The 12,461-nt window shown below is 38.2% G+C and overlaps 1 protein-coding gene across 1 annotated transcript in view; it reads right to left on the reverse strand.

Moving 5' to 3' along the window:
• The window catches only part of LOC136850502 (TNF receptor-associated factor 6-like), a 36,676-nt gene that overhangs the window by 9,603 nt on the left and 14,612 nt on the right, over positions 1-12,461 (reverse strand). The window contains exons 3-4 of the mRNA XM_067124071.1: positions 10,808-10,947; positions 9,448-9,631 (exon numbers count right to left, since the gene is read on the reverse strand). Coding sequence (XP_066980172.1) covers positions 9,448-9,631; positions 10,808-10,947 — 324 coding nt within the window. The remainder of the gene's footprint in view (positions 1-9,447; positions 9,632-10,807; positions 10,948-12,461) is intronic.

A 12,461-nucleotide genomic window follows, 5' to 3' on the forward strand; every position in this document is an offset into this window, starting at 1 on the left:
TGTTCCATTACGTATGAAATATTATTTATGCAGACTCAGACATATCCAATAAGCAAAGAAATCTGATAAGTTGAGGTACTAGTGCAGGGCAAAAACCAGTTCTGCACAACTTTTTAGAGCTAAATCAATATAATGGTCTTTACATACATACAGTATTTGGATAAAAAAAAATATATATATAAAAATAAAACAGTAATGCTAGGTGAAATCTTACTAAAGACAGGGTTAGGGAAAATCATACACTGCGTGTTGTGTAGTGTTATCAGGGCATCTGGTGCAAAGGGATTAGAAATATGTGTACAGACCATCCTCAAATAATTAAGAACACTTTCCAAAACTGGCAGTTCTGTGAATCAAGCTAACTACAATGCAAGTGAATGGTCAAGTGGGAAAACTCAGAACTACAGTTATACTCTTAAATTACTGCACACACAATAACTAAGGTTAAAGCTGTTTTCTTAAAGTCATGCTTATATAATAAATAAGAATGTTCTAAAGTTGCAAATATTACAAAATATATCAACAAAACCTTCTAAAATTTAACTGAGACGATAATGAGTTTGTCCTCTACGGGATTAAAGATGGGCCCCCTGAAGTGAGGTAGTATACCCCAGAAATCTCTCATCCCCAATATTCAGCAAGAAATTGCATTCTCATTTCAATATATCTGCACCCAAACTGAGGGACTTATTTCAAAACATTTTTCATTTGCATACACTGGAAGCTATTGCCTTACTACAGCTAAATACTACTTAACTAGTTTAGAAACCACCTCTCTGATTTAGAAGACATCATCAGGTAAGAAAATGCTGTATTAAATCAATCACATCAACCCACTAAAGAATGTAAGATTACTCAAAGTTCTTGATATGATCTGAATATGAAGCTGGTGGAGTGTTAGATACTGGAAGGGTTGTATACCTTTGTAAAGAGGAAAATATACTAATTAGGAAACATATACACACCTGGGAAGCTTGTTAGTATGATGAGATGAGGAGTTGTGAAAATTGAAATGAAAATGAAAGAGCCAGAATTAGCAGAGAGATTACCTGCCTAAACAACCACTGGCCATTTAAATTTTGTGATGTACTGTGGGAAACATCCAAGGTAGAATTAAAATCCAAGAAGTTACCCACATATAATATACAGCTGATTAAGCGGAGCATGAATTCCAAACATCTACAATCCTCTTAGACTAAAGATGAGTTCCTTTTAACAGCAAGTCTACACCAGAAACCACTCCGTATTTGGACAAAAGCTGATAAGGCCCTAAATAGGTGATGAACAAGCATTGGCAGAGGGGTCTAGCGAACAATTGTACTACCTTTTAAAACTTCTAACAGAGCACAGGAGTAGGAGTATGTCCTTTCTGTCAATCCCTGTCAAGTCAAAAGTAATAGAATTGCAAAAAGATCCTGAAGAATTGTCTGCATGAACAGCGGACGGGAATACACAATGAAACCACAGGGTGGAAAAAAAAAAAAAAGACCTCCTAGCTTACACCTTCTGGTATGAATGGAATTACAGTGAACGCCCCCGTATTCGCGGAGGATGCGTCCCACAACCCCCCGCGAATGCTTAAAACCCCCTCTAAAAACACTTAGAACTGCCCATTTTGATAGCTTAAACCAAGAAAAACCCTATAAAAATGCTTATACCTGAGTATATTAATAGTTTTATCACAAAAAGTGCATTTATTCATGAAAATTATACGAAAATACAGTAATTAGTGAATATTTCTCTGAAAAATACCGTGAATGGGCAAATTTTCCGCGAATGATGGCTAGATATGTTCCACAGAGAAACCTGCGAATGCGTGAGTCCGCGAACCATGAGAACGCGAATACGGGGGGTTTACTGTACATAAAGATTCATATATAAAGCAGGCGCAAATCCTACGAAACTGACTGTTTTGTCACCTCAGCTGCACAGAGTTACCTTCTTGAGAGACTATCAGAGTCAAATTCAACTTGAAACATTTACTTCAATGATGCTGACATAAAAAAAATGCTGTTGGAAAAATTGATGTAACATGAAGACAACTTATTTATGTAACCCTTATTGCTTGACTAGCTGGTATATAGGTCAACAATCATTATAAATCAAAAGGTGGAAATTCCGTACGGTTATCCCATCTCTTTAAAACTCTGTGAAAACCAAAAGCATAACACCTAGTGCCGCCCATTCTAAAACAAAACAAATAATATGGTGAATCAGGAAAAAGCAAAAGGGGAAAACTGCAATACAATAAACGTACTTGGAAAATAAATATTTGGTGCACAACATGTACAGGTATATTACGAATGTACACACGTTAAACTTTGCTACTTATCACTACACTTGATACTGTTGTACAGAAAATGCTAAAAAAGAACCATTACCATTTTCCCCCGTAGTAATGAATGCTCTCAGCTGTTAAGTAAGCAACTAATTTCAGCACCCTGTCATATCAAAAGAATAACCTGTCAGTGATTAATTAAGAAATATATTATTACTAAAACATATAACCACAGGCACCATCAAATCAAATACTCTTCAGTGTTCTGAAGGACACAAAACAGTGATGAATCAATGTCTTAGACAAAGTCAGGAACCTAAATTTTTCACCATAAATGCAGCTGGATTATGCACATGCAAGACTAGAAAAAATCTGCAATAAAATAATAACTAGTCTCAGCAACTCCTATGAAATTTTTACAATTAAAAAACTGAAGATGGGATGCATCAATCTTCTGAAAATATATTTTGTTCTTACATACTCATTACAGTAATCACAGACTACTTACTCCATGTAAAATGAACTAAGCTAAATCTACCTCAAAGATTCTGAAAGAAGAAAGACTAACTGCACATGCACTAGTAGGCTCCCATGTCCCATCATTTCTGTCTGACTTCATTACTGTTAAATTTACTACTGTGCTTCAAGGATTGACAGTGTACTCCCCAGTTGTTTTATAGTGCCATTCACTTTCATTTAATTATGCAATTCTTGCTTGGGAATTCAGTTTTTGCTGGGTATAATGAGCTGTCAAGAGCAACTGTTCACTTTGCCTAAGCCTCAGAAAATTAGCATGGCAGTTTGTCTGCTCAGAAGTGTTAGCCTTTCCCTTGTCCACTGTAATGATTGCAGCTCTTTTTTCCTTCGAGATGGCTTAGTATTAGTTTATTTCATAATTTTCTTATGATTTTATATAATTTCCCTTACCTGTGCTGGCTTTCAAGGGAATTATTTTGCGCTAATCATGCTTGTGTGGGCAGGGATGGTGAATCCTGCACCTGGTTTATGTTGTGTAGGGTAGGAACACCAAGTGTTCCCCTCATGTGAAGAGTGTTGAAACAAGTCCTTCAATCAGTGTGTTCAGGTTTCAACAGTCGTCTCTTCTTTGCTCTGAAGTCGTTGGGCGGCTGGATACCAATTGCAAACCTTGTTCACCTCCACTGGTTTCTCTGCTCGACTCCCACCTGGATGAACTGTGGAGTCTGTCCAGAGATCTGTCCACAAAAGGGACTTTCTTGCTTCAGCAGACCTGGAAGACTTGTATTTTCACATCCCAACCCACTTGCTCTACAGGAAGTTTCTTCACTGTATTTGGTGAGGCCATGTGTTCCAGTTCCTAGGCCTTCACCTTGCCCTACGAGCAATCACGTATGCCCTGTGAGTGTTCTTAAGTTGTACTTCCAGGAGATGAAATCTTTCTGGCCTTCCCCTTTTTGTATGTTCCTTCACACAAGCAGCTAGAATCATCCTTCACTAAAAGTCCTTCTTGGGGTTGGGGGCTTTGGCAGGTTATTTCACAAGCTTATTTGTTTGTTTCTCATGAGGACTTCTCGCAAGTCAAAATCGAGGTCCAAGGAGTCTGAGTGCTCTCTTCCTCATGTGAGGGGGCACTGACAGCACTAACTCCCCTGCACGGTCATTTTACTTTGAGAATCTATATTGACATACAGTATTGTGAATAACGTGTTATGTTGCTGAAATTTAGGTAGCGTGTCACTATCTGAAGCAAGGCTATTGCCTCTTCCATATATGTACTGTATATTATTTTATGATAATGACCAGATTGACGTTACATTATTTGCTCTCTTGAAATATCTATTGAGCAAGTCCTTAGTGTTTGTAGGGAATCTTTAAGCAGACAAGAACTTGTTTCAGTCCCAGGAGCATAAATCCTAAGCAAGTCACGCAGGTGTATGGCCAGTTTAATTGTTTTCACGTAATTTCCAAGGGCTGTTAACTAGTTTATCTGTTCTGTGGTTTCATTTAGTAATTTTTATTGATGATACCAATGTGTTCATTTTTAAGATTTTCAAAAGTGAGTTCTTTTAATTGTTTAGTTAATTTTTTGTATTGGAGGTTATCCAACTCATTGGCTTATTGTGCTTTCCATAAAAAATTCTATGCATATCATATTTGGTCAGTGCCAGATGCAGTCTTTTTGTAGAATTTTACATGAACTGTGTTTTTCAATTTTGCAATTTTCATCCCATGCACATACACTTGGCTCGCTTGTATCTCCACGTTTGGATTTTTACTTTGCAGCTTGGCTGTAATGACCTCGCCATTATATGATTCAGTTAACTACTGAGGAGGGACAGGAACATGTGCCACCTCCTTATCTTTTTCCTTCTACTGCAGAATGATGTATCCGGAATTTGCACGTGGTGCACGAACGGATGGGACTACACGGAAAGCCCCAACTCAAACACAGTATAAAATAATGACGTGTAAGCCATTACTTAAGTACCTTGAATCCAGACTTAATTCCTGACAGTCAGCATGCATGGCAGAAAATAATTTGATTGTGTTGTCTCCATGATTACCTCGACAATATACGTGCCAATAGGCTTCTTCAAACTGATTTTTGTACTGCCTTTTGCCCGGGTGTAGAACTTACATATTCAATCTTACTTTGTTTTCTTTTAAATAATAAACAACAAAATGTTATAACTTAACGTTGCAGTTGTGCTCTTTCCCTAATCACAACCTATAATTACTAATTGGAATCATTGTTCATACCATAGATAACACTTAAATGATTCTGAATAATTCACAATGACGGGTGTTGTTTTTTTATTCCAAGCTTTCTTTTCCTCAGTAATTAACTACGTAAATGACATTGCCAAAAAACTATGTACAGTAATACCTCGATCTTACATGATTTGAGTTATGTGAATTCACAGACGCAAACTTTTCATTGGAACCTAACTAACTGTCACATGCGATTTTTTCACAGACACATGACATTTGCGAATTCATGAGAGAGAGAGAGAGAGAGAGAGAGAGAGAGAGAGAGAGAGAGAGAGAGAGAGAGAGAGAGAGAGAGAGAGAGAGATTGTCATTACTTGAAATATCAAGTTACATTATTTATGAATTATTACGGACACAGAGAACAACATGAGAGAGAGAAGTTATTCTTACGTTAGATATCAAAAAATGGAAATTCACGATTTATGAAGGAGAGAGAGAGAGAGAGAGAGAGAGAGAGAGAGAGAGAGAGAGAGAGAGAGAGAGAGAGAGAGAGAGAGAGAGAGAGAGAGAAATCTTTTGACACATTGGGGGTAACGATTGACATATTTGACAGCTTTGCCCTGCCCCTCTCTTCAAAGGTTTCACGAAAGATCGGGAAATGATATTTGTTTAAAATAATCACATAATTTACTATAGAAATGTATAAACTTTGTAATTACAGTTATATTATTATTATTATTATTATTATTATTATTATTATTATTATTATTATTATTCAATATGAAGGTAACAGACCCTCTTTCAAGCATGTTTTGTTAAAGAGGATGGCAGCATCAGTGGAACTGATTTTTTATACAGTCTTCTCAATTCTTCTTGTTATTTTCTCCTCGTCAGGGCTGATATTTGCTAATAACTGGCTGATGTTCATAATCTGGATAAGGAATTGGCTTCTTGACATATTAATTTTATTGCATAAAAAAAATGGAGGTGAAAAGTGGCGTCTGATCGCTGTAGAGTATCTGGAAATTAGGATTTATCGTATTCTCATGTTGAGTCTTCGTCGTTGTTCTAAGGACGTAGCAGAATTCCAACATTTCCAACTGTATCATTGGTTCATTCCCAAGGAAGGGTGGGCTTGTTCTGGTTGGAATGGGGTTGTCAGACGGTATTTATAGTGTCCCGGGTGTCCCATGTTGTGAGGGCTAAATTTTCATTGGCTGATTCAGGGGATTAAGCCCCTGAGCAAAACCACCTCTCAGAGGTCGATGCTTGCACTGGTCTCCGTGTGCGGACGTTGGAGACTGGGAGGGTAGTATAGGGAAGGTCACTGTCGGTAGATGGGGGCATCACCTGATTGGTTCGTTCGTCCAGCTCTGGGCTGCTGGTGGGCGGCGTTTTACGTGCCACTGTCGGGGGAGGGATGTCTCCTGTGTGGTGTTGAGGCTAGGTCTCTTCTTTCCGATGTGTAGGGCCTCCAGGAGCCGTAGGTGGTGGTGGTCTGTCGCCTTATCAATAATTCCGATATTAGGAATTATGTCCTTTCAGGTTATTCTAATATTCTGAGTATTCTTGGTGACAAGCCTTCCAAGGCCACAGTAGCCTCAACTTTACCACTGAACATTGCCGTGATAGTCGCCTCCACTTCCTTGATGTCCTCGTCAAGCAACAAGGGGAGCGCTTCGTAACACAAGTTTATACAACACCCACGAACCTGGGCATGTGCCTGAATGGTGAGAGCAAGTGTCCACTGAGATACAAGCACACTGCAATCAGCGCCTTCACCAGGAGAGCTCTCTCACACTGCTCCTCTTGGAAGGACACACACACTGAATTAGAACATGTTGCCCAGGTTTTAATTAACAATGGGTATTCCAACCGGGACATCACAAAATGCATATGAAGGCGTATTGACAAATGGTACCAGTAGCAGCCTCACCCCGCTGCCCTTGAAGAAGTTACTCTCTTTCACAAGGGTACGAGCAAGCTCTTCACAGTATCATAGAAGGAAACGTCACCCATACAGACCCTACAAAAAGGTTAAACTAATAATTTATTACAAAAGCAAGAAGACCAGCAGCCTGATCATGAAAAACAACCCGGTCCCCGCAGTGCAGGACCCCCTGAAGAAAACCAACGTGGTCTTCCAAAACAAATGCCCTGTTTGGGAATGCCCCAGCACCTACATTGGGATGACCACGATGAGATTTTCCAAGAAGATCTCCAGCCACGCTCGGGAAGGTGCCATCCATAATCATGCCAAGAATATTCACAATATTAGAATAACCCGAAAGGATATAATTCCTAATGTTGGAATTACTGATAAGGCGACAGACACCACCGCCACCGCCACCTCCACCTCCTGGAGGCCCTACACATCGGAAAGGAGAGACCTAGCCTCAACACCACGCAGGAGACTTCCCTCCTCCCGACGGTGGCAAGTAGGGCGCTGCCTGCCAGCACCCCAGAGCCAGACAAACAAACCAATCGGGTGATGTCCCCATCTACCGACAGTGACTTTCCCTATACTACCCTGCCAGTCTCCAACGTCGGCACGCGGTGACCAGTGCAAGCATCGACCTCTGACAGATGGTTCTGCTCAGGGCTTAATCCCCTGAGTCAGCCAATGAAAATTTAGCCCTCACAACTTGGGACACCCGGGACACTATAAATACCGTCTGACAACCCTATTCCAACCAGAACAAGCCCACCCTTCCTTGGGAATGAACCAATGATACAGTTGGAAATGTTGGAATTCCACAATGCCCTTAGAACAACGATAAAGATTGTACACGACAATATAACAAATCCTGATTTCCAGAAACTCTACGGCGATCAAACGCCACTTTTCACTTTCATTTCTTTTATGCAATAATATTAACTGTATATTTCAACAGCTGGAACACCAAATGCCCCTCTAAAAACACTTATAACTGCCTATTTTTATGTTACTTTTGTGACTAAAAATGTTTTTTATTAAAATACAGTAATCAGCGAATATTTTTTTATGAAAACATCGGCAAATTACCGAATTTTCCGTGATTTATTGAAAAATGCGTCACAGAAAAATCTGCGAATAACCTGAATCCGTGATTGCTGAACCACGAATAATTAGCCATATTCTTTTTGTAAAGTACATTAAGTTGCTCCATTCTCTCTTTTGCAATGTTTTCCTAATTTCCCTCATATAGGCATTCAATTCCATGGAATTATTATTAACAAACTGATAGATTTGTTGCATACAGGCAGTCCCCGGTTAATGGCGGGCTCGGTTAACAGCGATCCGGTTTTATGGGGCTTGTCTAGTGATGAAAATCAGCAATTTTCAGTGCTGAAAATCGCCGATTTCCGCTTATCGGCGACGATAATTGAGTACTGGCGCCGATACATACCTAACAGAGGCGCCAATAACCAAAAATCAGCGCCTTTAGGCGCTGATAACCCCCGAAAATCGCCGAAAAAGCCGATTTTCGGTTAGCGGTGATTTTCGGTTATCATCACACCCTCAGAAACAGAACCCCGCCGATAACCGGGGACTGCCTGTAATAATAATTCAATGCAAACTGCAACTGTGATGAGAAGGTAACCTTTTTATTTAAGAAAGAGAAATATGAAAACACCAACATTTTTACCTTTAAAGAGCAGGGGACAATTGCTAGTTTCAGCACAGGGCAAGAAGTAAACCCTTAAGGATCCAGAGTAATAGGGGAAACCCTGAAGAGGTCTTTGGAAAATCTGGATCTGTGCAAAGCTTCAGTCATAGCCTATGGCTTACTTGCTTATAATCATAAGACTACTGTTTTTTGTTTAGTATCTCAGTTTTCACTAATAATGACTAAATTAATGTAAAAATAATAGAGCGGTTTAACAAAAATTACATAACAAATTTACCGTAATGTGTTTATTAATTTTGGGCTTCATACCAATAGTTATTCCTATCTTAATTTCTTTCGTTCTAATTGTCTTTGTTCCTAAACTAAAAAAATAATGATTCTCGTTTGATTATTTTTCACTGAAGTTATTAAGGACGATAGAATTAATGGAAAATCTATGCAGTAATTTCAATTCATTACATTTTAGCTATTTTAGTTGAGAATAGAGTACCAAAGTTATACTGAATGGTATATCAAGGTTTGGTCTCAAACATTAGCTTTTCCTTACCTTAATCTCTTTCCCTTAATTATTTTTCATTTACTACAGTTTGGCCTCATGCATTAGATTTCCCTTACCTTAATATCCTTCTAGGTATTTTTGGCATCCCACAAAAAAAAACTCATGACCTGTACGAAATCCTTGATCTTTGAACCCCAGATCTTTGATATTTCACTTCACAGAATTGTCCTATTCTATCACATACAAGTATATTCACAAAAGTTTTATACACCTCCTAAAGTACAAAATCAAGAATTAATGAACAGTCTGATACATTGATTTCTTTTATATTGAAGAAACTTCGCATATGTGAGACAGTAATCTCTTACCTGACAGGAACATGCCTGTGTGTGATGTTCTATGTACATGAGATCTACCACTGTTGAACAACCAAGTGCATGGTTTGGACACTTTACTTTAAGCTGTAGTATTTCTCTTTCAGCACAAGAATCAGCAAACAAGTCACTCTCCAACAGTGGTGTATTGTCAACAGGACACCGACTGCTGCTCTCACTGTACAACGAAAGAAAGTCTTTTAACAGTTTAATTTCAGTCATACAAATACTGCATCTGAAGCAGAAAATTACTGAAAATGAGGAAATAATCAATATTTCATATTCCAAAATCTTAAAGAGCAAGCAAACTAATGCTCACTACTTTTAAACACTAAAACAATTTTTGTGATACACACTCTTTAACATAGCCTATTCATGCACTGCACACAGAGTCCACATATCAATCCACTGTAGAAAAATTGAAAAAGATGAGGTGGCTCAGTTCTCAGTAGTTTAGTGAATTTTTCCTAGTAGAGTATAATCTATCTACAATAGTCTTGGAGTCAGAAGGAGGGTAACTTGGTTTGTCTAAAAAAAAAAAAGCTTATTGGAGGCACACCAAAATGCTCACTGTCAAGACAAAAAGGACCTGACAAGATAAAGGACCGCACAAACAAGAATGAGTACAAGAAACTAAAGCTCCAACTGAACAGTTTCTCAAGAGCTGGACATGAGTCCTGCTAGAAAATGCTTTATGCTTTATCTGCAAGCCAGGGAATTCACTAGATGAGGTCTGTTTGTGACCCACCATTACGAATATGAGACCTTTTCAATCAGCCATCTGGCGATCGCTCGCACTTAAAATGTCCAAGTCAGTGACTGGCAAATGGGACCATTTACTCCTGTATTTAACCCATTCTAATATTTGTAATCCACATGACGTACTTAGCCCTTTTTATAAATAAAACTTTGTACTATCTAAAGTTTCCATAGGATCACCTGAAGTGAGATGAAGTTTAACATCTGATATACTGTATAATGAAATTTTCATGAGTGAATTTTTCTTATTTGGGCCAACGACACAACATTTTTTATATCCTCCACAATGGAAAAAAGTACCTGAAGTTTACTTCTGATTTCATTTGTTTCCAGTAAAATACTTACCTTTGAAAACAAATGGTTTGACTTCTCAGCTAAGGGAAACTGAAGTGAAAAGTCAGAAGTAATTCTAAAAACCTTGCTCACACTTTTGTTATTCATACATGAACTCCTGAATTAATGATGATAAAATATCTTTACTATCCAAGTCAAAAAAGTTAAAGACTGCCTTATTTAAAAACATAGTTTCCTGCATTTCTTGTTTAGTAATCTAGAATAAATAACATTTACAAAGAATAATAAAAGCAACTGGTACCTTAGGCAATTGAAGATGCAGTCTTTACAAAATCGGTGCCCACAGGTTGTCTGCATTGGAGATCTGAGGCCTAAGAGACATATGGCACACTCATACTTGCTATCTAAGGGGGGCACGAAGTCGTAATCAAACCCCTCTTGCTTTAGGAGAAACAAAAAAGACCAAGATAATGACAAATGTAAGAAATACTCAGAACCTTAAAAAAACTCAATCTTTGTCATATTGCTCGATGTATTCTTAGTCTGTAATCAGTAAAAGTTCAGTTAAATACAAAAGACAGGTTTTATCCCTGATTCTCAAAAACACACTGTAAATTCAATTATAAGTTATGAGTATAATATCCAATAAACAACCACTTCACAATGTAACATGATAACACCGACAGAACTCCAGAGTTATCTTCATGGGTGTATTATCGCTGAGAAGAGTAACCTCTTCCCAGATGCAAATTTGTCTGAGCAGTGCACAGGAAGCATAAATCTCTTACATAACAGTCAACATGCATCTTGAGCAACTTTTTTGTATAGAAGAATTGTTAACCTACCTGCCTGATGAATCATGGTTTCTTGTTTTAGAAAAGAACTTTTGAATATTTATTTTGTAACTATCATTTGCCATACCTATTTATCCAGAAATAGGAAGTACGGAAACATTAGAAAAAGTGTTGATTTTTGGAGTTCGGGTTTTAACTGTAACAGAAGATTTGAGATCATCCTAACACAGTTTAGGATTGGCCATACCCGCCTCATTCATAGCTATATTTTAGAGGGAACCAGTGCCCCAGTTTGTGCTCACCATGGTGGTCAGCTGTCCGTTGAGCACATGCTGGTGCACTGTCCTAAATTTATTCGCCTTAGGGCAATGCACTTACTAACGGGGAAAAATTTTATTTTAATTGAAATAGATTTTATTGATGACGTTATTTTAATGAGATATGGTATATTTAATAAAGACTTTAGATAACGGTTTACGACGGTTACCTGAAAGAATCTGCTTACGACGCATGTTCCGGGTTATTTTAATGAAGATGGCCCCAAAATGAATAACATAATTTCAGTTTTTATGATTTAATAAAGACTTTAGTCATATTTATTTTCTTATATTTTTGACGATTTTCGACGATGTCGGCTTTACGACGATTTTCGGGTTCTGACGCCGCGAAGAACGGAACCCCCGTCAGAAACCGGGACCGCCTATATATTTTAAATATAAAAGTTTAATACATATTTATTTTTTGTTGGTCCTATCTAATATCATTCTTCATTTCTTACATTCATATTTTAATACTGAATTTTACTAGTATATCATCATTCGCCCATTCATTGTCAATCATATCGTTAATTTGTATATTTCACCTTCATTACGCTGCTGAATAATCCTGATGGGTTCGGGCGCTTGGTCTTCAAGACTTAAATTTCATGATCAATCAATCAATCATGTAAAAACATAAAGACTGTGGTCTAGTCTCAAGGAAAACTGCAGTCTAGGACTGAGCGAGAGACGAGAAGAACTGAGGCCTTAAGGGCTTTTGGTTCTCTAGCATATGTGTGAAGGCTCTGTTCCCCCGGGGACACGTTGCGGAAGCTCCCGGATCCCTGAGCAGGCTCCTTCTACTAGAACAAGGAGAGAGAAGCAGTTAAGACTAAGCTTAAGA

This window comes from Macrobrachium rosenbergii, chromosome 22 (genome assembly GCF_040412425.1).
Source record: "Macrobrachium rosenbergii isolate ZJJX-2024 chromosome 22, ASM4041242v1, whole genome shotgun sequence".
NCBI classification, from domain to species: Eukaryota; Metazoa; Arthropoda; class Malacostraca; order Decapoda; family Palaemonidae; genus Macrobrachium; species Macrobrachium rosenbergii.